Here is a 27,888-nt window from a genome sequence, read left to right on the forward strand (position 1 = left end):
AAAAATCTCAGTGCAGTAAAATTGCAAAAAAGAAAAAAGGGTCAATTCCACAATTTTACTTTACATTCACCATCTGATTCTCCAGGTCAGTGTGAGTACGCACATACCAAACATGTATAGTTTTATTTTTTTTTTTATTTAAGTGGTGAAAAAAAAATTGTCAATTTCTTATTTTGCTTTTGTCATCCTTTTCCAAGACCAGAAACACCTTTTTTTTTAAATGGGAACAGATCATTGCCAGCAAAAACTTATTTCTTTGAAAAAAAAAAAAAAATAAAAAAAATCGGGAACATGAAAACATCTGTCAGGAGCCCCCTACACACCATTTCAGTGCGACCCACCTACTCTCGGCAGTTTTGGAGGACTTTTCCCTGTACATATAAAAGCAGTATTCAGGATTATGTCCTCTTCATGGGTCGGTCATATCAGACACAACCAGGAGACCGTTGAGGTTGCGATTTGTGTTTTTGTATTTCCCTTCTAAGGAGTCGGGTCACATGTCTGACCGCAGTGTGAAGCTGAAGTGTTGTCTGTTGCCCAGGGCAACCAGAAGAATTTTTGAAAAATTAGGAAATGGAAAAAAAAAAAATTAGGAAAAGGTCCTCCAGTTTCCATGCAGAGCTGGTGTGAAATTTAATGGACATGCTATCTACAAATGTAAATTAAACGGCACAAATTTTTGCCCCCTTTTAAATTTAACCCATAGCTAAATTCAACTTCCAGAGACCTCATCCAACAGTCATTAATGTGGAGGGTGGGAGGTCAGGACATCTCCCCCGGAGAGCAGCAGCCTCTATCTTTTGGGGTTTCATTCTTTACTTTTGAGGGAAAAAAAAAATCCTTACATTTTCTGTAGTAATCCAAAAAAAATTGCAGACCCTGATCCTTATATAGAGGTCTACTTTTTATAGGGCTATAATCATCTCCGCACCATTAGGGACCATAAAAAACCCACGCAGTAAACCTTATATATTTATTACTGTATTTTTCAGACTATAAGACGCACTTTTCCCCCAAAAAAATAATTTAGGAGAAAAATGGGGGATAGTGTGAACGGAGGCTTACCGGGGGGCTGCGGCAGGAGGGTAACACGTACCTTCCTCAGGGCACGGGCGGCGGCAGAGGTGTGGCGATACTGAGGCTCGGTGTCCGCGGTACATCGTTGGTTTCCCTGCGGCCATCTTCCCGAAGTCATGGGCTTCCGGAGGCAGCGTGTGCAGATTGAGATCTCGGCGGCCACCGGCTTCAGGACAATGACCGCCAGAGGCTGCGCATATGCAGATTGAGATCTCGGCAGCCATTTTGCTGAAGCAGAGACCCACCGATATCTCTATCTGCGCACGCGCGGCCTCAGGAAAATAGCCGCCGAGAAACTGGTGATGCCCTCGGCTCTGCTCGCCTTGAACATCGGGCCACGGCATCGCCACATTTCTGCAGCCGGCATCCTGAGGAAGGGACCCTGCTCCTTGCTCTGCCTCCCCGCCGACGCCGGACCCGGAGCATTGCACCACTGGGATACCCTGGGACTGCAGCATTGTCCCACTTCTGCCACCGCCAGCTTCCTGCGGAAGGAACCATGCCTCCTGTGACCCCGCTGTACCACCGCGTGCCCTCTGGTGAGATACCTTAAATTTGGACAATAAGACGGACCCCCATCTTATAAAAAATCTTTTTTTCTGTTATTTTACACCGATGCGTCTTATGGTCCAAAAAATACGGTAACTGTAAATTACAATAGTTAGGAAAACCCCGCCCCCGAGGAGCATCAGAATCAGCCAGCGAGTGGCTAAAAGCTACATGTACCACTGCAACCACATTCTGTTACTCCAACGTATCCAAAATGCAAAAATAAACCAACTTTGTGAACAATCTTGAGCATTGCTAACGTTACCGTTTAGAGTATACGGTTCCTAGGTAAAACTGTGCGTCAGCGACGTTACAAACTAAGAACAAAACTCTGGCGAAAGCCCCTGCTCCTTAAATACAACATCCTCTGCTTAAAACTACGGCTAGGAGAGAACTGCAAGATGGTAGACAGCAGAGGAGCTGTGTACACAAAACGGTAAAATGATCGTTCCATTTTCTTCATCTGTGGATCCCGTTGGATCACGGTGGACTTGTGTCTTTAGCTTTTTAAAGTCTTTTGTCCCGTCTTTAAACAAACCTTAAACATAGAGAAAATATGCACCGATGTAATAAAGTTCTGTCGGCTCTCACTGGACAAATTAAAACGTATCTCCGACGCCGAGAGAACGTGCGGCCGTCAGGTATAACATAGGAAACAAGGTCGCGAGGAGCTTCCAAAATATGCAACAAGGGAGAAAACAAAACAACACTGTAAGGCGGCCCTTAACACGAGGTTGTCGAATCCGCTAACAGCCGCAGTATTCCTCGCCCTCGGGCCGTGCTGATGGGGGCAGCGACCACCCCCCTCATTCCCGGAGAACTTTCTCCTAAGAAAGAAAAAAAAAAAAGATTTCATCCTCCTGCCAGAAACCAGTCTAACCATAAACCATAATGTGATATCTGCATTACCTCCGACGGCGGCTGCAAAGTTTCCAATGTCAGGAACGAACTGATGATCCGCTTTTTTCTGCAGAACAAGAAACATTAATTAGATTATGTAGATGGAAGTCACCGCTCTCTAGTGATGGACAGGCTGCATTCTCAGTGATGTCACCGCTCTCTAGTGAATGGATAGGCTGCATTCTCAGTGATGTCACCGCTCTCTAGTGATGGAAATGGCTGCATTCTCAGTGATGTCACTGCTCTCTAGTGAATGGATAGGCTGCATTCTCAGTGATGTCACCGCTCTCTAGTGAATGGATAGGCTGCATTCTCAGTGATGTCACCGCTCTCTAGTGATGGAAATGGCTGCATTCTCAGTGATGTCACTGCTCTCTAGTGATGGATAGGCTGCATTCTCAGTTATGTCACCGCTCTCTAGTGATGGAAATGGCTGCATTCTCAGTGATGTCACCGCTCTCTAGTGATGGATAGGCTGCATTCTCAGTGATGTCACCGCTCTCTAGTGATGGATAGGCTGCATTCTCAGTGATGTCACCGCTCTCTAGTGATGGATAGGCTGCATTCTCAGTGATGTCACTGCTCTCTAGTGAATGGATAGGCTGCATTCTCAGTGATGTCACCGCTCTCTAGTGATGGAAATGGCTGCATTCTCAGTGATGTCACCGCTCTCTAGTGAATGCATAGGCTGCATTCTCAGTGATGTCACCGCTCTCTAGTGAATGCATAGGCTGCATGCTCTGGGATGTCACCGCTCTCTAGTGATGGATAGGCTGCATTCTCAGTGATGTCACCGCTCTCTAGTGATGGATAGGAGGCATTCTCAGTGATGTCACCGCTCTCTAGTGATGGAAATGGCTGCATTCTCAGTGATGTCACCGCTCTCTAGTGATGGATAGGAGGCATTCTCAGTGATGTCACCGCTCTCTAGTGATGGAAATGGCTGCATTCTCAGTGATGTCACTGCTCTCTAGTGATGGATAGGCTGCATGCTCTGGGATGTCACCGCTCTCTAGTGATGGATAGGCTGCATTCTCAGTGATGTCACCGCTCTCTAGTGATGGAAATGGCTGCATTCTCAGTGATGTCACCGCTCTCTAGTGATGGAAATGGCTGCATTCTCAGTGATGTCACCGCTCTCTAGTGAATGGATAGGCTGCATGCTCTGGGATGTCACCGCTCTCTAGTGATGGATAGGCTGCATTCTCAGTGATGTCACCGCTCTCTAGTGATGGACAGGCTGCATTCTCAGTGATGTCACCGCTCTCTAGTGATGGATAGGCTGCATTCTCAGTGATGTCACCGCTCTCTAGTGATGGAAATGGCTGCATTCTCAGTGATGTCACCGCTCTCTAGTGATGGACAGGCTGCATTCTCAGTGATGTCACCGCTCTCTAGTGATGGACAGGCTGCATTCTCAGTGATGTCCCCGCTCTCTAGTGATGGAAATGGCTGCATTCTCAGTGATGTCACCGCTCTCTAGTGATGGACAGGCTGCATTCTCAGTGATGTCACCGCTCTCTAGTGATGGATAGGAGGCATTCTCAGTGATGTCACCGCTCTATAGTGAATGGATAGGCTGCATTCTTAGTGATGTCACTGCTCTCTAGTGAATGGATAGGCTGCATTCTTAGTGATGTCACTGCTCTCTAGTGATGGATAGGCTGCATTCTCAGTGATGTCACCGCTCTCTAGTGAATGGATAGGCTGCATTCTCAGTGATGTCACCGCTCTCTAGTGAATGGATAGGCTGCATTCTCAGTGATGTCACCGCTCTCTAGTGAATGGATAGGCTGCATTCTCAGTGATGTCACCGCTCTTTAGTGATGGATAGGCTGCATTCTCAGTGATGTCCTACAACCTGCAGTAACCACCGATTGACCAAACCGCTGCACGGCCAGCTCTATCCTCACCTACTGTATCCTCACCCATCCCTTGTAGATTGTGAGCCCTCGCGGGCAGGGTCCTCTCTCCTCCTGTACCAGTTGTGACTTGTATTGTTCAAGATTATTGTACTTGTTTTATTATGTATACCCCTCCTTACATGTAAAGCGCCATGGAATAAATAGCGCTATAATAATAAATAAATAAAATGTCACTGCTCTCTAGTGATGGATAGGCTGCATTCTCAGTGATGTCACCACTCTCTAGTGAATGGATAGGAGGCATTCTCAGTGATGTCACCGCTCTCTAGTGAATGGATAGGAGGCATTCTCAGTGATGTCACCGCTCTCTAGTGATGGATAGGCTGCATTCTCAGTGATGTCACCACTCTCTAGTGAATGGATAGGAGGCATTCTCAGTGATGTCACCGCTCTCTAGTGAATGGATAGGCTGCATTCTCAGTGATGTCACCGCTCTCTAGTGATGGATAGGCTGCATTCTCAGTGATGTCACCGCTCTCTAGTGAATGGATAGGCTGCATGCTCAGTGATGTCACCGCTCTCTAGTGATGGATAGGCTGCATTCTCAGTGATGTCCCCGCTCTCTAGTGATGGATAGTGTGGATAGGCTGCATTCACAATGGTATCGCTGTTATAAATTATATACACACACTCTATAGAAGATGTGTAGGATTATTTCACCTACGGTGCTTCACAGTTTACTTTTTTTAGTCTCACAATTTAGCAGATGTTTTATATCACAGTTAACCTGTAATGACAATGACCTGATATCTCTTCGCATCCACGATAACGGTTCTACCGTTTTCAGACTTCTGGGTCGCGTTTGTCTGCAGATTAGGCAAGTGAGTGGGTGTAAGGACCACGTCGTACACGGAGGCCAGCGCACGGCTCATACAGTAGCTACAAAACAGAAGGCGGAAGAAATAAAGGATCTACGTCAGCGAGACGGTGCCTGACAGTGGAGACGAGAGGTGTAAATGCCGGGATCGCATTATGTTGTTGACGTGTGAATGCCTTCACCAGGCAGATGAACTCGTCACTTTTTTTAGTTTTTCCTCTTTCGGTTTTCCTTCCCCTTCTTCCAAGATAAAATATGATTAATTTTCACTCGACAAAAAAATAATAATGGTGGAACGGCGCTGCTTTTGAGTTTAGTTTTTACCAAGTTCAGTCTGCTGTAAAAATGATCTGGTAACAATATTACCCGGGTCAGTACGATTCTGGCGATACCAAACTTGTCACTGTTGGTGTATGATAGTGGCAGGCCAACAGGGGAGCCAATGGCGACAGGTAGGAGCCGGCCTGCGGGGCTACTGACCAGCGGACCACAGACTACTATATAAATCAGAAACATTTAGCATTTTTTGACGTTGATCGTGCCCTGAACAGAATCAGTCTCCTTCCCCCTCTGGACAGAATCAGTCTCCTTCCCCCCCTCTGGCAGATCAATAAAGAAGAAGGTCCAAAGGCCGAAAAGATTTCTCTATTTATTTCTTCTCCTACTATCTCACTGCACCCTGGTGTTTCTGTTAATCAACTATGGAAATGCACTTTATATTTGAAATTTCACCGCAGTTGGAATTTTCTTTGCCGTTTTCCAGTACACTATGTGGTAGAATGAATGGTGTCGTTCAAAAGTACAACTCTAATAGCAATTAACAAGCCTGTATACGGCTGAGGGGATGCAAAAATTAAAGGAGTTATGGCTATTTGAAGAAAAAGAGAAGAAAAAAAAAAAACACAAAAAATGGCCTGGGGGTGTATGGGTTAAAAGCTCGAACAAATAATGAAACGAGAATACAAATAGTAATAACTTACGTGATCTTCTTGCAGCTGGCGAGCGCGCAGTACCACATGTCATTGTCCTCGTGCCATTTACACCTGCATGGAGAGACGTAAGCTGTTATTACTGGCGGCCATCACACAGACACTAGTGATGAGCATACATACTGGGATAAGGTGTTATCTGAGCATGCTCGTTTGCTAGCCAAGTGATTTCGGCGTGCTTAAAAAAATATGTTCGAGTCCCAGCGGCTGTTTGACAGCCACAATACGTGGATTACCTGTTTGGAAATCCCTGCATGTGTTGTAGCTGTTGGAACAGCCCCACGACCTGCAGCCGCAGGGACTCAAATATATTTTCAGAGTATTTTTTACTCACAGCAGAATGTAGAGCATGGATCAGACGCTGAATGTTTTTTTCCATTTCATATAGAAAACTCATTTAGAAATTTACAGCAGGAAAACCTCTCAGAAAATTTGGGATGGGGTTAGAAGGCGGGAAAAGAAAATAGTAGTAATGAATAACAGCCATAGGACTGTGTATAAAAAGAGCTCGGTAGAGAGGCAGAGTCTCTCCAGAGCAAAGGAGGTCAGAGGTCAACGATCTGTGAACAACGGCATAAAACAAACAAACAGAAAAAAACAGGGAAACAATTTCTGAAATATATTCCCAGATGCAAAATTGCAAAGACACTAAACATTCCACCATCTGCAGGACATTTTCCACCGCGCTTCAACTTTTGGGAATTCGGGTTGTACCGTACTTGTCCTGTACGGACCCCGTTGCTACATGCTTTATATTCCCAGCATTGAGTTCTGCGTATTTGTGAACAGGTCAGACCTCGTCATGACACCGTGAAGCTTTATTTATCCCCTCAGTGACTCCGTGCAGCTTCCGATCCTTCCGGCTGACGGGCCCTGACCTCTGCGGCCCGTCCTCGCTGCCTGAGCGCTGCTCCTCTCACCTGGTGTTATTGGCATAATCCCACTGCACGACGTCCAGCAGACGATTCACGCTGGATGTTGACGGTTCTTCGTCAAGTTTCTCTTTGTAATATCTGATAATCAGGCTTTCTATATCCTGCAGTTCAAAGAGATTCTCCATGCCTGCGAGAGACAAAACGACAGAACGCACGGGGGTGAGAGCTCGCACTGTCCAGACAGGGGCCGCAAACAACAAGCGGAGGGTCCATAGGTGCCAAGGAGCCTACAGAACGCCACACATCAGGGCCCCCATAGTGCTCCTGTATAGGAGATTATCAAAGGGATCTGTCACCAGACGTTTCCTATTAATCTAAGAGCAAAATAACGTAGGGGTAGAGACCCTGATTCCATCAATCTATCACTTACTAGGCTACATGATGCAATTTTAACATCAGTTTTCTCTGCTGAATGTTGACTTCTGTATAAACTTGTCCACACCACTGATACTCCAGAGCTGCACTCACTATTCTGCTATATTATTATTACTGATCCTGAGCTACCTCCTGTATTATACTCCAGAGCTGCACTCACTATTCTGCTATATTACATTACTGATCCTGAGTTACCTCCTGTATTATATTTGTCACACCATGTCCTCTCTGAGAGCCAATTGAGTGTATTAAGTAGAGGCTTATCATTTTCACCTACTAATGGGTTTAATTTTTTTACAGCCTTGAAAGATTTACACCTTTTCTCACGTAAATTGATTCTCAAAAAATTGCACTCAAGAGGTGGACAGGGATCAGACGTTCTGGACTGCACTGAGGGGGAGGCCCTCCGGATTTTGGAGGAGCTCTTGGAGGAGCAATCGGCTCCTGGAAAAGGTGAGTTCCCACCGGCTATTCTTCCTAAATCCACGAGGTTTCCCCCTTTGTCTTTGTGCCCCGCAGTGGAGGTGTTTACTAAATTAGTGACGGAGGATTTTAGGGAGCTCTCCACAAGGAGGCGTTTTGATAATCTTACATTTAAAGAAAGGGAGGCTATCAAACAGCTTCAGTCCTTTGGTGATGTGGTATTCAAGGCCGCAGACAAAGGGGGAAACATCGTGGTGTGGCCGGTGGAGATGTACGAAAAAGAGGCCTTTAAACAACTGCGTAATGCTAGCGTTTATTCCAGGCTTTCCCATAATCCGGTAGCCTCCTTCTCGGTGCAGTTACAGGTTATCCTTGATAGGGCCTTCGAGGAGGGAACAATCAGCAAGAAGGTTTTAGATGGTTTGACGGTCAAATTCCCAAAAGTACCGACATTTTACCTTCTTCCGAAAGTCCACAAAGACCGAGTCAACCCTCCGGGACGTCCTATTGTGTCTGGAATACAGGGGCTATGTGACCCGATATGTAAATTTGTTGATTTCTACCTTAAGAATCTGGTGGAAACACTTCCATCATTTGTCAAGGACACAACGGACGTCCTGGCGAGGGTTGACGGAGTCTCTGTGGACCAGGACGTCCTATTGGTTACAGCGGACGTAGAGGCCCTGTATACGTGCATCGATCACACCGATGGACTACGGGCGGCCCGTTTTTTCCTGGAGGCCTCCGACCTGGACGGCCCATTGTGTGAGCTTATCCTCGAGCTGCTGGAATTCGTTCTGACGCATAATTTTTTTACTTTTAAAGACTGTTTTTATCATCAGAAACGCGGCGCAGCCATGGGGGCGGCCTGTGCGCCGGCTTACGCCAACCTCTTTCTGGGGTTTTGGGAGAGGTTGGTGTTTGGTGGTGCTGGGGGGGAGGCCGCCGACCATGTGCTGTGCTGGTGGCGTTATATTGATGATGTTTTATTTTTATGGCGTGGAACGGAACAGCAGCTCGGGGATTTTATGACTGTGCTCAATACTAATACGTTTAATATCAGATTAACCTATAAGTGTGACCCCCGTGAAATTGATTTTCTGGACATACTCCTGAGGGTAGGGGATGATCAACTTATAGCGACAGAGGTTTTTCGAAAAACCACGGCGGTTAATGCTTTGGTTCATGCTACCTCAGGGCACAGTCAAGCCACAATTAGGGCCGTCCCGGTCGGACAATTCCTCCGGGTTAGGCGGATCTGCTCGGATGATCACACGTTTGAACGTCAGGCTAGTGATTTAAAAACACGTTTTGAACAGCGGGGATATAGCCATCGGTGTGTGAGATATGGGTATAACAGGGCCAAAAACACCCCACGTAATCGGTTGTTATATTCAAAAAAGGCAAAAAGGACAGATGAATCAATACGATTCATATCTGAATTCAATCACGAGTGGGACAGTATACGTACCATTTTGAATAAACATTGGCGGATTCTTAGCACTGAGCCCTCCTTGAGTCCCTTCCTGTCCGATCACCCTCTGATGACCCCGAGGAGGGCAAGAAATTTAAAAGATCTTCTGGTTAAGAGCCATTACGTGGCCCCTGTGACTTCTCTTTTCGGTTCAGTACGCCGCACCTTGGGATGCTACACGTGTGGACACTGTGCTGCCTGCGCCAATGTCCTGCGCAGCTCCTCATTCTCCTCAGCAGACGGCAAAAGAAATTTTGAAATTAGACATTTTATATCTTGCAGTAGCAAAAACGTTATCTATTATGCTACTTGCAGCTGTCATTTAATTTATATTGGCTTAACATCACGCGAGTTGAGAGTGAGGGTGAGGGAGCACGTGCGGGACATTGGCGCGGCCAGGACGGCAGAGGATGTCTCCCAATTAAAAACTATACCAAAACACTTTTATAAATATCATGATTGTAATCCGAGTGAGTTTATGGTAAGGGGGATAGACCTTGTCCACACGGGCATACGAGGTGGTAATATCAAACAACTTCTTGCCCAACGAGAGCTTAGATGGATTGTGACTTTGGGCACCACCAGACCAGGGGGCCTCAATGAAGCTCTTAATTTTGCCCCGTTCTTGTAGCCCATGGTTAGATCTGTTTCTCCCCTTTGTTATAAGGTGTCTGCTTCACCTTTTTTATGTTCTTTTTAAATATTGTGTGTAACTTGTGCCTTTTTCCTATTTATTATAGTCTTCTATATGATGCCCTTCGTATCCTCTGAATACTTCAACCACACACCGGCATGCAGAAGCTTCTCCTACAGATCTATTATGTGTTCTCTATATTATTGGATACTGTGTTTATGTATATTGTCATGTGATAGCTGTTTTGGGTCTTTATACTGTCATTGTATCTGTATCGGTATTGGTATTAGATGTTATGCCTTCTGCGGTGGTGGGGTTTGGGTCTGCAGTGCGCGTGCGGACTTTCCCTCCTGGCTCCGCCCCTCCTTGGTCCGGCCGCTTGGCGTCCTCGGCCGGTGACTGGGTGTCATGGTCACTCCATGCTCCCATTCACTCGGCGTTGGAGGCTGGCCGGGCGGGGTGGTTGCGGCGCCGGGGGTTATTGACGCATGCGCCGTGTATTGGCAGTCCCTGCTGATTTCCGGGTCACGTGCTCCTCATGTGACCGGAAACAGTGGATATAAGGCTTGTGGTGGAGTACGGACACTTCCCCTTGAGAAAGCTAATAGATCGCTGGAGCGAAACGTACGTCGGGGGTCTCGCCTAACGTTATCCATCTCTATACCGGGGTAAGAGGGACCACTGGAGATTATCTGTACTGCTTTCTTTACGCCAGTGGCAGTTACATTACTGGCAGTCTGGTAGATCTCTTGTTAGTATGCCCTGGACTTTGGATCGCTTTTAGGATAGTACTTTTCAGCGCTACTTGTGCTGCTATCCTGTACCTCATATGTACTTCTGTGAGGTTTATGGCTTACATTGACCCATTGTCCATATAGGCACACGGTCTCTTCCTCTACCGTTTGTGTATATCACATTACTCATTGGATTAGATGGGGGATAGGGATGGTTCTTAGTGTCCTTATTTTATTTCTATGTGTGTATTTGTTAGTATGTGTTTGTTAGTATCTTAATAAATTTTGTAGTTTTTATATTTGATATCTGTAAGCTCCCTTTTTTTCTCCTGTATTAGATACTCCTGTATTATACTCCAGAGCTGCACTCACTATTCTGCTGGTGCAGTCACTGTGTACACACATTACATTACTGATCCTGAGTTACATCCTGTATTATACTCCAGAGCTGCACTCACTATTCTGCTGGTGCAGTCACTGTGTACATACATTACATTACTGATCCTGAGTTACATCCTGTATTATACTCCAGAGCTGCACTCACTATTCTGCTGGTGCAGTCACTGTGTACATACATTGCATTACTGATCCTGAGTTATATCCTGTATTATACTCCAGAGCTGCACTCACTATTCTGCTGGTGCAGTCACTGTGTACACACATTACATTACTGATCCTGAGTTACATCCTGTATTATACTCCAGAGCTGCACTCACTATTCTGCTGGTGCAGTCACTGTGTACATACATTACATTACTGATCCTGAGTTACATCCTGTATTATACCCCAGAGCTGCACTCACTATTCTGCTGGTGCAGTCACTGTGTACATACATTACTGATCCTGAGTTACATCCTGTATTATACCCCAGAGCTGCACTCACTATTCTGCTGGTGCAGTCACTGTGTACACACATTACATTACTGATCCTGAGTTACATCCTGTATTATACTCCTGAGCTGCACTCACTATTCTGCTGGTGCAGTCACTGTGTACATACATTACATTACTGATCCTGAGTTACATCCTGTATTATACTCCAGAGCTGCACTCACTATTCTGCTGGTGCAGTCACTGTGAACATACATTACATTACTGATCCTGAGTTACATCCTGTATTATACCCCAGTGCTGCACTCACTATTCTGCTGGTGCAGTCACTGTGTACATACATTACATTACTGATCCTGAGATACATCCTGTATTATACCCCTGAGCTGCACTCACTATTCTGCTGGTGCAGTCACTGTGTTCATACATTACATTACTGATCCTGAGTTACATCCTGTATTATACTCCAGAGCGGCACTCTATTCTGCTGGTGCAGTCACTGTGTACATACATTACATTACATTACTGATCCTGAGTTACATCCTGTATTATACTCCAGAGCTGCACTCACTATTCTGCTGGTGCAGTCACTGTGTATATACATTACTGATCCTGAGTTACATCCTGTATTATACCCCAGAGCTGCACTCACTATTCTGCTGGTGCAATCACTGTGTACATACATTACATTACTGATCCTGAGTTACATCCTGTATTATACCCCAGAGCTGCACTCACTATTCTGCTGGTGCAGTCACTGTGTACATACATTACTGATCCTGAGTTACCTCCTGTATTATACTCCAGAGCGGCACTCACTATTCTGCTGGTGCAGTCACTGTGTACATACATTACTGATCCTGAGTTACATCCTGTATTATACCCCAGAGCTGCACTCACTATTCTGCTGGTGCAGTCACTGTGTACATTACATTACTGATCCTGAGTTACATCCTGTATTATACCCCAGAGCTGCACTCACTATTCTGCTGGTGCAGTCACTGTGTACATACATTACATTACTGATCCTGAGTTACATCCTGTATTATACCCCAGAGCTGCACTCACTATTCTGCTGGTGCAGTCACTGTGTACATACATTACATTACTGATCCTGAGTTACATCCTGTATTATACCCCAGAGCTGCACTCACTATTCTGCTGGTGCAGTCACTGTGTACATTACATTACTGATCCTGAGTTACATCCTGTATTATACTCCAGAGCTACACTCACTATTCTGCTGGTGCAGTCACTGTGTACATACATTACATTACTGATCCTGAGTTACATCCTGTATTATACCCCAGAGCTGCACTCACTATTCTGCTGGTGCAGTCACTGTGTACGTACATTACATTACTGATCCTGAGTTACATCCTGTATTCTACTCCAGAGCTGCACTCACTATTCTGCTGGTGCAGTCACTGTGTACATACATTACATTACTGATCCTGAGTTACATCCTGTATTCTACTCCAGAGCTGCACTCACTATTCTGCTGGTGCAGTCACTGTGTACATACATTACATTACTGATCCTGAGTTACATCCTGTATTATACTCCAGAGCTGCACTCACTATTCTGCTGGTGCAGTCACTGTGTACATACATTACATTACTGATCCGGAGTTACATCCTGTATTATACTCCAGAGCTGCACTCACTATTCTGCTGGTGCAGTCACTGTGTACATACATTACTGATCCTGAGTTACATCCTGTATTATACTCCAGAGCTGCACTCACTATTCTGCTGGTGCAGTCACTGTGTACAGACATTACATTACTGATCCTGAGTTACATCCTGTATTATACTCCAGAGCTGCACTCACTATTCTGCTGGTGGTCACTGTGTACATACATTACTGATCCTGAGTTACATCCTGTATTATACTCCAGAGCTGCACTCACTATTCTGCTGGTGCAGTCACTGTGTACATACATTACTGATCCTGAGTTACATCCTGTATTATACCCCAGAGCTGCACTCACTATTCTGCTGGTGCAGTCACTGTGTACATACATTACTGATCCTGAGTTACATCCTGTATTATACTCCAGAGCTGCACTCACTATTCTGCTGGTGGTCACTGTGTACATACATTACTGATCCTGAGTTACATCCTGTATTATACTCCAGAGCTGCACTCACTATTCTGCTGGTGCAGTCACTGTGTACATACATTACTGATCCTGAGTTACATCCTGTATTATACTCCAGAGCTGCACTCACTATTCTGCTGGTGGTCATTGTGTACATATATTACATTACTGATCCTGAGTTACATCCTGTGGTATACTCCAGAGCTGCACTCACTATTCTGCTGGTGGTCATTGTGTACATACATTACTTATCCCCGTCTCATTTAGTATATTCATCCCCATGACTCCGGTACGGTTCCGGCGCTGTTCCAGTCACGTGGGGTCTGGCATGGCGTTCTGACACATGACCCCTGCAGCCAATCAGCAGCCCCTTCACTCACGTCCTTCAGATGAAGCTGACATCCAGGAGAAGTGACCGCTGCTGCTGCTCCTTCCCGAGTTTCTCCCGGTGTTTCATCTGAGGGCAGAGAGTGAAGCGGCCGCTGGAGCCCTCGGTGTTGCTGGAACAGCGCCGGCACCGGAGTTGAGCACAGGCTGTTTATAATTTTCCACGCTAGTAATATAGTGAACAATCCCTTTGATTGCTATAAAGGAAAAAAATTTTACAAGTCAGAATTGCAGGTTTTTGGCCTCTTCAGCTCCCAAAAAAGATGCAATAAAATGCACTTTTTTAAACCCCAAAAATGCAAAAGATAAAAAAAGAGACAGAAAAACAAGACCCTAGGGGCCTCAGAAGACAGGCACTTCCGTTTTTCAGCACATTTTATTGTAGAATGAACAGTGTCATATAAAACTATAACTCGTCCTGCAAAACAAAAACAAACAAAAAAACAACCTCGTATGGCTGTGTGCATGGAGGACTAAACGAGCTAAGGTGGGGCAAAAATGAAAATGGTCTCAGATGTGAAAGGGTCAATAAGAATTTTCTGAAGCTCATTTATGAGCACCTTGGTGGTAGGGAACACGTGACTACATACTCACCAGCCTTCACGGCCAGCCACTGCAGACACCATCTCACTCTGTGCATTTCATTTTTCTAAAATATAAGAAAAACATCAAAGTCAACCTGTTGTGGGTGAACATGAGGAATAACACGATTTCTGGCCACTACATGACTTGTTTCCTGCTTTTCCCTCTGCAGACTATCCCTACTTTTCAATTGCCTCTGGTGGAAACTAGATGCACCAATACTGAGTAGTGTAGCTGTGAATCCAGCTTTGGGGTGAGACAAGAGAAATTACTGAAAAGCTGCAGCACGGAAGACATACAGCAGTTCTGAGCAATTTATCTGTGAATCCGACATTGGGCGAGATAAAACACTTACTGGAACGTAGAGAACAGTATACAGCAACACTGAGCAGTTTAGCAGCAAATCCAGCTCTGGGGCGAGACAGATTACTAAAAAGCTGCAGAATCTAAAATATACAGCAGTTTTTAGCAGTGTAGCTCTGAATCCAGCTCTGGGGCGAGACAGAACAATTACTAAAAAGCTGCTGCAAGGAAGATACACAGCACTTCTGAGCAGTGTAGCTGTGAAACCAGCTCTGGGTAAGCTATTACACAAGAAAGTTGCAGCTTAGGAGACCATATACAGCAGTTCTGAACTGTGTAGTTGTGAATCTGGTACTGGGTTAGATAAAGCACTTACTAGAAAGTAGCCAGAGAGCAATATACAGCAGCAGTGTTGCTGTGAATCCAGCATCGAATCACAATACCAGGTCTGGGTGGCTTTTAAGGCTTTAAATTAATTCTGGGCATTGAGGTCTGTACACAGACAGTAAAATATGCACATGTGAACCCATCCTAAATTTAGAGCTTTATTGAAAGTACTGTTGATTTGAGCGAAAGAAAAAAGACGGCCGAAGTCTTTAATGGCGCATGTAAAGAGATGGCGCAGAGAAAAACCGCCATGTGGTGTGAATGGTACGAACCTTGCAGTAAAGTGAAGTGCAGCGTTTAGCGGCGGGAAACACAAAGTCACACAGGGAGCGGAAGAGGTTGTGGTAATCTCTGCTTGCAAGCTCAAATCCAGTCACGGGGATCTGATGTGTGGCCGCACCTGGAAACAAGCAAAAATGGAGCCATACGTACCATAGAAAGGAGTGGCAGCGGGAGGTGGACGACGCGGCAGGAGGTGGACGACGCTACGGGATACAAGACACTTACTTCCTGCCTGACAGTGATAGCGGAATCCAAGCGGCAGCTCTCCTGCGGAGGAAATAATGGGGAGACGGTGCTCAATGCATGTAACGTGTGGTCTAACGTGGCCCCAGGAGACCCGCGTCACATCCCCTACCCTTACGACCAAGGACTGACCAGAACACAACTTCCCAACATTTGCGTGCAATGGTACGTCAAACATCGGGTCAGTATTTATGAAGCCGAGGTCCGATCGCTCCCGTTAAACCCTTAAATGGCGCTGTCAATCTCACACAGTGGCATTTACTGCGTGCAGCCAGGAATCGCACCATTTCATGCACTTATTGCGGAAGCATCTCAACGCAATCACGGCAGCTGGGAGACTAATTTATTTTTTATACAAGTTTGGCATCGCAGTAATCGTACCGACCAGGAGAATCATATTACCATGGTTATTTTCACAGGAAAAATTGCCGTAAAAACAATACTCCAAAAACAATGGCGAAGTTCAGGGTTTTTCTTCTATTTTCTTTCACCGTATTTGCCTTTTTTTTTTTTTCCTTTTTACGGTTTCACTGGTTAACTGAATGATCCCTTTCAAAACTAAAACTCATATCACAAAGATATAAAGTAAAATAAAAACATTTTAATTTCTTTTTTCAACCAAAAACGTAGGTAGAAAAATCTAAAAAAAAAAAAAAAAAAAAACTTATTTGGCATCACCAAAAATATACATAAAAAAGTATAAAATATGAAAATAAAAAATACAAATAAAAAAGGGGCAGAGTTGCTTTTTTGCCCTCCACTTCCCCCCCCCCAAAAAAATAAAAATCAATGCTTTAAGGGTATCACAATAACGAATAAAAAAATGACACCTCCTCGATCTTCCGTCTGTTGATGGCTCCTCACCTGGATCAATGAATTCGTGGAAGGAGTCAATAACGCCTCTCTGCAGCGAGTAGCGCACGCAGCCGATCTCACAGGGAACGAAGCGTTGATCACACACGATGGGCATCTCTCCGTGGCTTAATATATTAATGATGTAAATCACACATTTGTCCAAATCTACAAAATAAAGAAGGCAGTAATGTGTGGTCATTAGTCACAAGTGGATCCGAAAATATTGTCCTGTCTCCAGTGCCGGGTTTTGCTTCCTTTCCCGATAACACCTTATCCGAGCACGTTCATTCATCGATAGTAATCACATCTCTGCAAGCAAGTTACCAACTTCCCTATGCAACTCTGCTACACTCATCAGCGAGCAAGTTACCAATTTGACTATAAATCTCTGCTATTCCTGTGTATTCTGCAAGATAGACACCAATTTGATTATAGATCACTCTTGTTCTATCCGTACATTTGGTTCCGCTACATCTAGTGCTTCCTGCTCTGCCATCTTGTCCCCTTGCTGAGCCAAGTGTTCTCCAGCTCCTATGCATCATCACCTCTGACCGTGCTGACCTGACCTATGGAGTAGAGAATCCATGTCACCAAGTCTCATAATAGCGAGGCCATGGATTCCAAAAGGAACAGTAGCATTAGGACCCTACTTGTGCACCATTCTCTTGGAGTGCCGCTCTCTCTTTCGCTATTGTTTTCGGAATTGGCCTGGGACATTTCTGCCATCATATGCGCTGCTTTAATCAGATGAGATCTTGGTGGTACGAGATTTACCATCTTCCTTTGATGTCTCAATTTCTATTGCTGGAAGTCAACGAAGAAAACTTCAGATTCTCGTGTACTACATATGAGGGTAACTTGCAGCTGCACCAAGAGAGGCCGTACAGGAACCCATGCAAACTGGACGGAAGAAATAGTCGCCGGCCAAAAGTTCCTTGCCTGACGAAGGACTTTATGGTGAAAAGGATCTCTCTTACACAGTCTATGCCAAAATTCAAGGCCTATCGAGGAAACTTCAGACCTCAGATAGAAGAGGGATCGCCTTTGGGTCAAGTGGGGTAGTCCAGGCTTGGGACAGAAGCCTGCAGCCACTGTGCATCGTTTGGTTTGTGTAGGAGAATCATAAGCATGGTGCCCACGCGGTCAATTCCCCGCAATTCAAGTGGTTGGTCATGTGACATGTATGCGATTTGCATTCTTGCGGTCACATGCCAACAAGACTTGTTGAGCTACTCAATTCCCGCAAATATGCAAATCGCAAACAGAGTCACGAGACTGTCCGTTCGCACCAGTAATACTAAGGAATCATGACAGCGTGTGCAACGAGTACTGTCACGATTCAGCGGTCTGCAGTCCCATAATGACTGGAGACCTTTGTCCCAAGCCTGGATAACCCCTGTAATTCTTTTACTTAAGACAAACTGTTTATACCTTTGTCCATTTTTCTTTGGTTCCTCAGAGTTCACTGGAAACGCTTTCATTGATTCCAGCAGCTGCAGGCTTCTTCTTTGGAAAAAACAAAAGACAGGTCTCAGACAGTCTACAGACCACTGGGATTCACATTGGCACTTTTTGCGATGTCCTGTACCGGTACGTCTTAATCTATTTGGAGGACATCGTAACCTTCTGCAGAGACCTGGACTCTGTCTTCACATCTTCTCCGTTTTTAAGAAATAATCATCTTTATGTCATACTGGAAAAACGTTGGGTGTCATGAATGGCTGTTTCTTGGATAGATCGTCTTTTCTGGAGGATTGCGCAGAGACCCAGAGAAAGAATTTGCTATTTTGGGTTGGCTAGGCTTTGCAAATTATCATAGTTCATTAAAAACCTACTCCCAAGCGTTCGCTCTTCATCTGGAATGACACCAATTCTTGGAACTGCCCGGATTCTGCTGTTCAAGCAACTTAAATATTGTTTTTCCCTCCACTCCGGGTTTGCACCACCCTGATGTCAGACAGGCCATTTCAGCTTGAAGTGGATGCAACTGGTGCGGGAGCCGTTGCGTCTCAAAATTCTTCTCAAGCTAGACATCTCTGGAGGTTTCTTCAGCAAGAAATTCTCTCCGACAGAGGAATAACTTACCTATAAAATCAGTTCTAAAAAGGAATGGCGACATCAACTGGAAAGAGCCAAAGTTCCAGATCATATCTGGAATACCTTCAGTCATTCCGTAGGTTGAATCTCCATCAAGCTCGATGGACAGTCTTGTGGTTTCATCCTCACCTTCTGTCCAGCTGGGGTAAAAAAAACAAAAAAACGGGCTGATGCCCTTTCTAATCCATTGATCCAAGTGATGCCTTTGAAGACGTCCTCTCACGAATAACCGAACTTGAACTTATTCTTTCTCCATTTACTTCGACTCCGTTCTCAAACGCCGCACAAGGTCTGAAATTGGATCCACTAATCTCTTCTTTCTGGCCACCTCGAAGTTAAACAAACTACAGAAATTCTCTTCCATTTCCATTGGTGGCCTCTGATGGAAACAAGATGTCGAAGAGTTTGTGGCATCTTTTCCAGTGTGCACAGTTCAAATCTACACGTCAAACGCCTCTTGGTCGTCTTCTACCACTACCTCTTCCACAAGAAGCTTGGGCTGAAATTTCCAAGGACTTTGCTACTGATCTTCGCAAGCTCAAGAGTTCACCACCAACTCTCTCATGGTGGACAGTTTTTCCAAGAGGTCTCGTTTTGGTCAGCTAACAGCACCTCTATCTGCTCCACAGCTAGCCAAGGGTTCCTCAAAGAAAATTTAAGGTTCCATGGTCTCAAAATTCCAGCCTTCAAGTAATGAGCAAACTAAGAGGACTAATGAAGCAATGCCATTCTCTAATTACCAGCAAGATAATAAAACCGGATTTGATTCTTTGGGCCGAACTCAACCACAACATTTCAGTTTGATTCTTTTCAGAAATCTCCCTTTGTCACCGTAATGGTCGAAGAGTCTTGTCTTCCTCTGCCAAATGCATCAGTAACGTCTTCCAACAGTGATTTCTCTCAGGACACCCGTGACATCTGGACGGAGATGCGCTCCAATTTGATAGCAGATGAGGGTAAAGCATAAAGAAGCGCACTGATAAACATTGTGGACCTGTTACCAACAGAAGATATTAATACTCCAATTTCACTCGAGAAAAATCATGCCAAGTAAACTTTCATCTTACAGACTCTTTTGGGAGAAGCATGGCTGCTCCAGTGCTGGGTTTTCCCTCACATTTCTTTGGATGGCTGCACGCTTGTCGGTGCCAGGTTACTATGGTGGACCAGAAAGTACCACCGACGTCATCTTGAGCCTTTTAAAAGCCGGCTCAGAAGGTCGCCCACTGCGCACTCTGCTAGCAAGTGCTTTTCCTAGACTACTTTATCTTCCTCTTTATTTATGCTACTGCCAATCATCTTCAAAGCTACTGGTGTCTGCAACCAAAATATTTCCCAGCTCAGTCCAGAAGTTCCTGGTGCTATAGCACTGCTATGTCGAGTTTTGTTAACAAGCTTGCCTCTGCTGTCCTGATGCTGTTCACATTTGCAACTAAACTATTCTCGTGAGTAGACATGCTTCTGAAAGCAAGTTACCAGCTTGCCTATAATTCTCTGCTATTTGTGTAATCACAAAACTCTGCAAGCAAGTTACCAGTTTGCATATACCGTAAATCCCTATTTTTGTGTGCGCCTGCAATTCTGCAAGCAAGTTACCAGTTTGCCTATACATGTCTGTTGTTCCTGTTCTATCCATACATCTGGTGCTTCCACTTCAGTTTGCACATATGATATCCTGAATACTCTACAGTCCTAGTCCTCGCAGATCCACGTTATCTACAACATAATATTGCATGGCAAGGAAGTTGGTTAATGAGAGACGTACTGTCAGGGCACAGCAATGATGCAGGTCCGATATCACTTACTGGTGATAAATCTAGAACTGTTCCCAGTGCGGAGCAGGTCACCTAACTGGTCCCCTACACTATGTAGACAACACCATTGCAGCAGGACCAGTGAGGGGATATGAGAGGTGGCTATTATATCATGTTATGTAATCACAAAAATACTCGCTAAAAAAAAAAAGTGGCAAAACTGTAATATCCTGGACCTTCAACTTTCTGCTGTGCTCCTGCACTGCCAGCACTTATGTCTCCCATCAGATCGTGATTATTTGGGAATCGAGACGACAAGTTGTACTGGACCCAATTTCTGAGCAGAACATCCTGTTCTTGCTGAGGCTGAAAAATTCCTTTAAGAAAAAAAATAATATATATATTTTATTATTCTAAAATAATTATGTATTTGTCCCCAAACCCAACTTCTTGATAACAGATTTTCTAGAGCTATGTTCACACCTGCAATGTTACATTCCCTCGTTGCAGCATGGAGCGTAAGGCTATGTTCACACGTTGTGATTTGCAGGGGGTTTTTTTATGCTAAATTTTAAAGCTGCTTACAAAGAGCAGGTTTTGCTTAGTTTTTGCTGTGCTTTTTGTCAGGGTACCTTTGTCTCTTGTGCATGCTGATAAAGCTTGCTGCATAAAAAAAAAAAAAAAAAAAAAAAAAAAAAATCTACTTCAACTTAAATCAGGTTTTGGAAAAAAAAAAAACCGCAACAAAACCTGACACCTGCAGTTTTTTTTCACTATTTTTTTTTACACTACTTATTGCTTTCAATGGGTTTAAAATGCTGTAAAAACTGATGAAAAGTGACATGCTGCATCCGGAGGTCGTGTGAGGTTGTTCATACCTTCACTTTTCTTGAGACTCCAGTGTTGCCCTCTGTCGTCTCCACTATCCCAGGCGTTGGACGAGAGCTCCTGTATAAGGACAGTCATGTCATCAGTAATAACCTGCGCACATGTACCCCCTACCCCCCCCCCCCCCCGACATCTCTCCGGCAGCTTTATCAGGTGTCTCCTTGATCCAACAGTCTAAGTTGTTCCCAGAGGTGCAGAGACTTGTCGCCTACTTTGCCTACAGCTCTTCCCAAACCATCTGCATTGGGTTGAGGTCGGGAGATTGTGCAGGCCATGTCCTCTGACGTAGCCTTCTCACAATGTTATGTGTCTGCTACTTGGACATCTGTGAATCATTTATGAGGGATATTATTTAAGGTGCTACTAATTTTCGTTTTCTGAGACTGGAAACCCTGATGAACTTATCCTCTGCAGCCGAGGTAATTTTTGGTCTGTTTTTTTTTCCTGGAGTGGTCGTCATGACAGCCATTTTAATCATAGCCATTATTGATTTTCATGACGGCGCTTGAGGATTCCTTCAAGGTTCTAGCAATTTTCTGAGATGACTGACCTTCATATCTTACAGTAATGATGGACTGCCGTGTCACTTAGCTTTTGTCACATTCTGGCTTAGATTAGTTGTGGAACAGGCTCTGCCCTGTATGGACGTGTACCAACTCTGCAAAACACACATGATGGTGTCAAACAGAGCTATCGTAAGCCATTCCAGGAGACACCCGATGAAGCTGTTGGGAAGGTCCACGTGGTGTAAAGCTGACAGTAGAAATGTGAGGAATCGAAGGTGTAAGGCTACGTTCACATCAGCGTTGTTGGGCGTTGCGTCGGCGACGCAACGCACAATGCATGCAAAACGCATTGTTTTGTGACGCATGCATCCATTTTTAGCATGATTTTTGGCGCAAAAAAAAAATGCAACATGCAGCGTCCTCTGCGCCCTGACGCTTGCGCCAAAAAAGACGCATGCGTCACAAAACGCAACACAACGCATGTCCATGTGCCCCCCATGTTAAATATAGGGGCGCATGACGCATGCGTCGCCGCGGCTGCGCCCGACGCAACGCAAATGTGAACGTGGCCTAAGACTTTCTGGTCTGTCACATGTTACTTTACTCCTTGCTTCCACATTTGCTCCTTCGTTCGTGGTTTTGTCGACTTCAGTCTGATGCTACAACGTGCACATTCCAAGAAGAATCAGGAAACCCAACGTTTGTTACTGGATTAGTGGCCCAAAACCCAGAGACTCCCTGTCCAGTCACAAAAGCCATGTAAAGAAAGGTCTTTCTGAACTAATCACAAGTCTACTTTTGACGCACGTTCCAGTCTTACAAATCTAGGTCTTGTCATACACTCTATTTCAGGGTGCAGCTCCCCATTATCAGCATTCTGCCAACATGATAGATGATGGGACTTCCATTATATCCCTGCCAAGCAAAACAAAGACCCGTCCCCCATATCCTGTAATCGGTCTTCAAAGCTCTGCTTACGATTCGGGTGGGCCGTCAGGTGGTGGGAATCACCTGTGCCCAGCATTTTATGTGTGGTTATAGCACGAGGTGCTGCTGGCGGAGCGGTCACTGCAGTGTGGTTACAGCACGAGGTGCTGCTGGCGGAGCGGTCACTGCAGTGTGGTTATAGCGCGACGTACTGCTGGCGGAGCGGTCACTGCAGTGTGGTTATAGCATGACGTTCTGCACGCGGAGCGGTCATTGCAGTGTGGTTATAGCATGAGGTGCTGCTGGCGGAGCGGTCACTGCAGTATGGTTATAGCACGAGGTGCTGCTGGCGCAGCGGTCACTGCAGTGTGGTTATAGCACGAGGTGCTGCTGGCGGAGCGGTCACTGCAGTGTGGTTATAGCATGAGGTGCTGCTGGCGGAGCGGTCACTGCAGTGTGGTTATAGCACGAGGCGCTGCTGGCGGAGCGGTCACTGCAGTGTGGTTATAGCACGATGTGCTGCTGGCGGAGCGGTCACTGCAGTGTGGTTATAGCACGACGTTCTGCATTCAGAGCGGTCACTGCAGTGTGGTTATAGCGTGAGGTGCTGCTGGCGGTGCGGTCACTGCTGTGTGGTTATAGCACGACGTTCTGCTGGCGGAGCGGTCACTGCTGTGTGGTTATAGCACGACGTTCTGCTGGCGGAGCGGTCACTGCAGTGTGGTTATAGCACGACGTTCTGCTGGCGGAGCGGTCACTGCAGTGTGGTTATAGCACGACGTTCTGCTGGCGGAGCGGTCACTGCAGTGTGGTTATAGCACGACGTTCTGCTGGCGGAGCGGTCACTGCAGTGTGGTTATAGCACGACGTTCTGCTGGCGGAGCGGTCACTGCAGTGTGGTTATAGCACGACGTTCTGATGGCAGAGCGGTCACTGCAGTGTGGTTATAGCACGCCGTTCTGCTGGCGGAGCGGTCACTGCAGTGTGGTTATAGCACGACGTTCTGCTGGCGGACCGGTCACTGCAGTGTGGTTATAGCACGATGTTCTGCTGGCGGAGCGGTCACTGCAGTGTGGTTATAGCACGATGTTCTGCTGGCGGAGCACTCAGGGCAGAGACAGGAGCAGCTGGAGTGCAGGACGCACCGTACTTCTATAAAGGTCTCACCTTCTCGTGATAAAAGCTTCCCCCGTCAGTATCGGGTCTCGAGGGGCCGGGATCTCGGCTCCGCCATTCTTTGGCTTTTTCAGCATATTTTTCCTTTTCCTCAGCAGACAGCAGCTACAATAAGAAAAAAATGCAGAAACAGCGCAGAGCACTGGCGGCTGACGCACTGGTCCGATGCCGGGCAGATGTGAGGAGCGGGACAGGTGCAAGACAGTGAGGAAGGATGAGTAATGTAGGGGTGAGAGCAGGAAAGAGGACAGAAAGGGGGGGGGGGGAGAGGAGGGCAGATTGGGGGGAGGAGAGAGAGAAAGGAGGGCAGATTGGGGGGAGAGAGAGGAGGGCAGATTGGGGGGGAGAGAGAGAGGAGGGCAGATTGGGGGGAGAGAGAGAGGAGGGCAGATTGGGGGGAGAGAGAGAGGAGGGCAGATTGGGGGGAGAGAGAGAGGAGGGCAGATTGGGGGGAGAGAGAGGAGGGCAGATTGGGGGGAGAGAGAGAGGAGGGCAGATTGGGGGGAGAGAGAGAGGAGGGCAGATTGAGGGGAGAGAGAGAGGAGGGCAGATTGAGGGGAGAGAGAGAGAGGAGGGCAGATTGGGGGGAGAGAGAGAGGAGGGCAGATTGGGGGGGGAGAGAGAGAGGAGGGCAGACTGGGGGGGGGGGAGAGAGAAAGGAGGGCAGATTGGGGGGAGAGAGAGGAGGGCAGATTGGGGGGAGAGAGAGAGGAGGGCAGATTGGGGGGAGAGAGAGGAGGGCAGATTGGGGGGAGAGAGAGGAGGGCAGATTGGGGGGAGAGAGAGAGGAGGGCAGATTGGGGGGAGAGAGAGAGGAGGGCAGATTGAGGGGAGAGAGAGAGGAGGGCAGATTGGGGGGAGAGAGAGGAGGGCAGATTGGGGGGGGGGGGAGAGAAAGGAGGGCAGATTGGGGGGAGAGAGAGGAGGGCAGATTGGGGGGGAGAGAGAGAGGAGGGCAGATTGGGGGGAGAGAGAGAGGAGGGCAGATTGGGGGGAGAGAGAGAGGAGGGCAGATTGGGGGGAGAGAGAGAGGAGGGCAGATTGGGGGGAGAGAGAGAGGAGGGCAGATTGGGGGGAGAGAGAGAGGAGGGCAGATTGGGGGGAGAGAGAGGAGGGCAGATTGGGGGGAGAGAGAGAGGAGGGCAGATTGAGGGGAGAGAGAGAGGAGGGCAGATTGGGGGGAGAGAGAGAGGAGGGCAGATTGGGGGGAGAGAGAGAGGAGGGCAGATTGGGGGGGGGGAGAGAGAAAGGAGGGCAGATTGGGGGGGGGGAGAGAGAGGAGGGCAGATTGGGGGGGGGGGGAGAGAGAAAGGAGGGCAGATTGGGGGGAGAGAGAGGAGGGCAGATTGGGGGGGAGAGAGAGAGGAGGGCAGATTGGGGGGAGAGAGAGAGGAGGGCAGATTGGGGGGAGAGAGAGAGGAGGGCAGATTGGGGGGAGAGAGAGAGGAGGGCAGATTGGGGGGAGAGAGAGAGGAGGGCAGATTGGGGGGAGAGAGAGAGGAGGGCAGATTGGGGGGAGAGAGAGAGGAGGGCAGATTGGGGGGAGAGAGAGAGGAGGGCAGATTGGGGGGAGAGAGAGGAGGGCAGATTGGGGGGAGAGAGAGAGGAGGGCAGATTGGGGGGAGAGAGAGAGGAGGGCAGATTGGGGGGAGAGAGAGAGGAGGGCAGATTGAGGGGAGAGAGAGAGAGGAGGGCAGATTGGGGGGAGAGAGAGAGGAGGGCAGATTGGGGGGAGAGAGAGGAGGGCAGATTGGGGGGAGAGAGAGAGGAGGGCAGATTGGGGGGAGAGAGAGGAGGGCAGATTGGGGGGAGAGAGAGAGGAGGGCAGATTGAGGGGAGAGAGAGAGAGGAGGGCAGATTGGGGGGAGAGAGAGAGGGGGCAGATTGGGGGGGGAGAGAGAGAGGAGGGCAGATTGGGGGGGGGGAGAGAGGAGGGCAGATTGGGGGGGGGGAGAGAGAAAGGAGGGCAGATTGGGGGGAGAGAGAGAGGAGGGCAGATTGGGGGGAGAGAGAGAGGAGGGCAGATTGGGGGGAGAGAGAGAGGAGGGCAGATTGGGGGGAGAGAGAGAGGAGGGCAGATTGGGGGGAGAGAGAGAGGAGGGCAGATTGGGGGGAGAGAGAGAGGAGGGCAGATTGGGGGGAGAGAGAGGAGGGCAGATTGGGGGGAGAGAGAGAGGAGGGCAGATTGGGGGGAGAGAGAGGAGGGCAGATTGGGGGGAGAGAGAGGAGGGCAGATTGGGGGGAGAGAGAGAGGAGGGCAGATTGAGGGGAGAGAGAGAGGAGGGCAGATTGGGGGGAGAGAGAGAGGAGGGCAGATTGGGGGGAGAGAGAGAGGAGGGCAGATTGGGGGGAGAGAGAGAGGAGGGCAGATTGGGGGGAGAGAGAGAGGAGGGCAGATTGGGGGGGAGAGAGAGAGGAGGGCAGATTGGGGGGAGAGAGAGAGGAGGGCAGATTGGGGGGAGAGAGAGAGGAGGGCAGATTGGGGGGAGAGAGAGAGGAGGGCAGATTGGGGGGAGAGAGAGAGGAGGGCAGATTGGGGGGAGAGAGAGAGGAGGGCAGATTGGGGGGAGAGAGAGAGGAGGGCAGATTGGGGGGAGAGAGAGAGGAGGGCAGATTGGGGGGAGAGAGAGAGGAGGGCAGATTGGGGGGAGAGAGAGAGGAGGGCAGATTGGGGGGAGAGAGAGAGGAGGGCAGATTGGGGGGAGAGAGAGAGGAGGGCAGATTGGGGGGAGAGAGAGAGGAGGGCAGATTGGGGGGAGAGAGAGAGGAGGGCAGATTGGGGGGGGGAGAGAGAGAGGAGGGCAGATTGGGGGGAGAGAGACGAGGGCAGATTGAGGGGAGAGAGAGAGGAGGGCAGATTGGGGGGGGGGGGGGAGAGAGAGGAGGGCAGATTGGGGGGGGAGAGAGAGAGGAGGGCAGATTGGGGGGGGAGAGAGAGAGGAGGGCAGATTGGGGGAGAGAGAGGATTGGGGGGAGGTGATGGATGGGGGGAGGTGATGGATGGGGGGGGGGGGGGGCAGTTGGGGGTGTTTCCTGCACATGTGACCTGTGTATACACTATGTGCCCTGTGCTGTTCCTGCTGGTGACTGTGCAGACCCCCGGTGCTCCGCAGCCGCCCACACTCACCGCCCAGTCCCCGGAGCACAGCGGTATGGCCTCCTTCACTCCGGACACCTGGAAGCCGCGGCGCCGGAGCTCCGGCATCATGTCCAGGGTGAAGAAGAAGTACGCGTTCCGGGACGCCCGCTTGTTCGGCATGACACGTCCTGCTGCTCCGGACACTCCACAGGAAGATGGCCCCGGCCGCCGCTCCGCACAGGACTGTCCCGCCCTGCGCACCACGTGACTGCAGACGTGACACGTGACCGCGCCTGTCAATCAGACAAGCCCCGGCCTGCACCGGGCGCCTCCGGAGCCTCCACGGGGTTTTCTCTGATTCCCGCAGTTGGATTTTCCCCGGTTTTCCTGCACGTTATACGGTACAGTGACCCCACGATGTGTGTTCGGGCCTGGAGCCAGCGCGGACATTGCAATATACGGACGTGAAAGCCGCAGGTGTGAACCCGGCCGTGTGCACTTGGTGCAGATCTTGTTGCGGATCCGCAGTGTTTTTTCCCATGCAGATTTGCACCAGGCAATGTTAATCAATGGGAATCTAGAATTGGTGTGCACATGCTGCGAAAAATTTTGTATTTTCTGCACCATTTCAGTTCTTTTTGCGGCTCTGCTGCGT

General features: G+C 47.8%; 1 protein-coding gene across 2 annotated transcripts; it reads right to left on the minus strand.

The window, feature by feature from the left end:
- Positions 1–262: 262 nt before the first annotated feature.
- MAEL (maelstrom spermatogenic transposon silencer) lies at positions 263–27,489 on the minus strand. 2 transcript variants are annotated; one of them, XM_069760598.1, is made up of 13 exons: positions 27,282–27,478; positions 24,146–24,259; positions 21,536–21,605; positions 20,894–21,034; positions 16,816–16,971; positions 15,934–15,975; positions 15,699–15,826; positions 14,749–14,803; positions 7,178–7,319; positions 6,249–6,311; positions 5,195–5,330; positions 2,536–2,593; positions 263–2,453 (listed from the first exon to the last, which is right to left on the minus strand). In XM_069760598.1, exons 1-13 carry the CDS (start codon positions 27,411–27,413, stop codon positions 2,350–2,352), a joined length of 1,341 nt encoding a protein of 446 aa, XP_069616699.1. In that variant the 5' UTR covers positions 27,414–27,478; the 3' UTR covers positions 263–2,349. The 2 variants fall into 2 exon arrangements, with proteins under 2 accessions (XP_069616699.1, XP_069616700.1); XM_069760599.1 differs by lacking the exon at positions 20,894–21,034 and having other exon boundaries at positions 27,282–27,489.
- Positions 27,490–27,888: the final 399 nt, after the last annotated feature.

The sequence above is a fragment of the Ranitomeya imitator genome, chromosome 3 (assembly GCF_032444005.1).
Source record: "Ranitomeya imitator isolate aRanImi1 chromosome 3, aRanImi1.pri, whole genome shotgun sequence".
NCBI lineage: Eukaryota > Metazoa > Chordata > Amphibia > Anura > Dendrobatidae > Ranitomeya > Ranitomeya imitator.

Excerpts from the sequence above, each read along its gene's own strand:
- MAEL (XM_069760598.1), bottom strand. The coding sequence starts at position 27,413 with ATGCCGAACAAGCGGGCGTCCCGGAACGCGTACTTCTTCTTCACCCTG. Across the intron at positions 21,606-24,145 it reads GAAGCTTTTATCACGAGAAG|GAGCTCTCGTCCAACGCCTG; the intron begins GTGAGACCTTTA and ends GTCCTTATACAG. Across the intron at positions 14,804-15,698 it reads GCACTTCACTTTACTGCAAG|AAAAATGAAATGCACAGAGT; the intron begins GTTCGTACCATT and ends CTTATATTTTAG.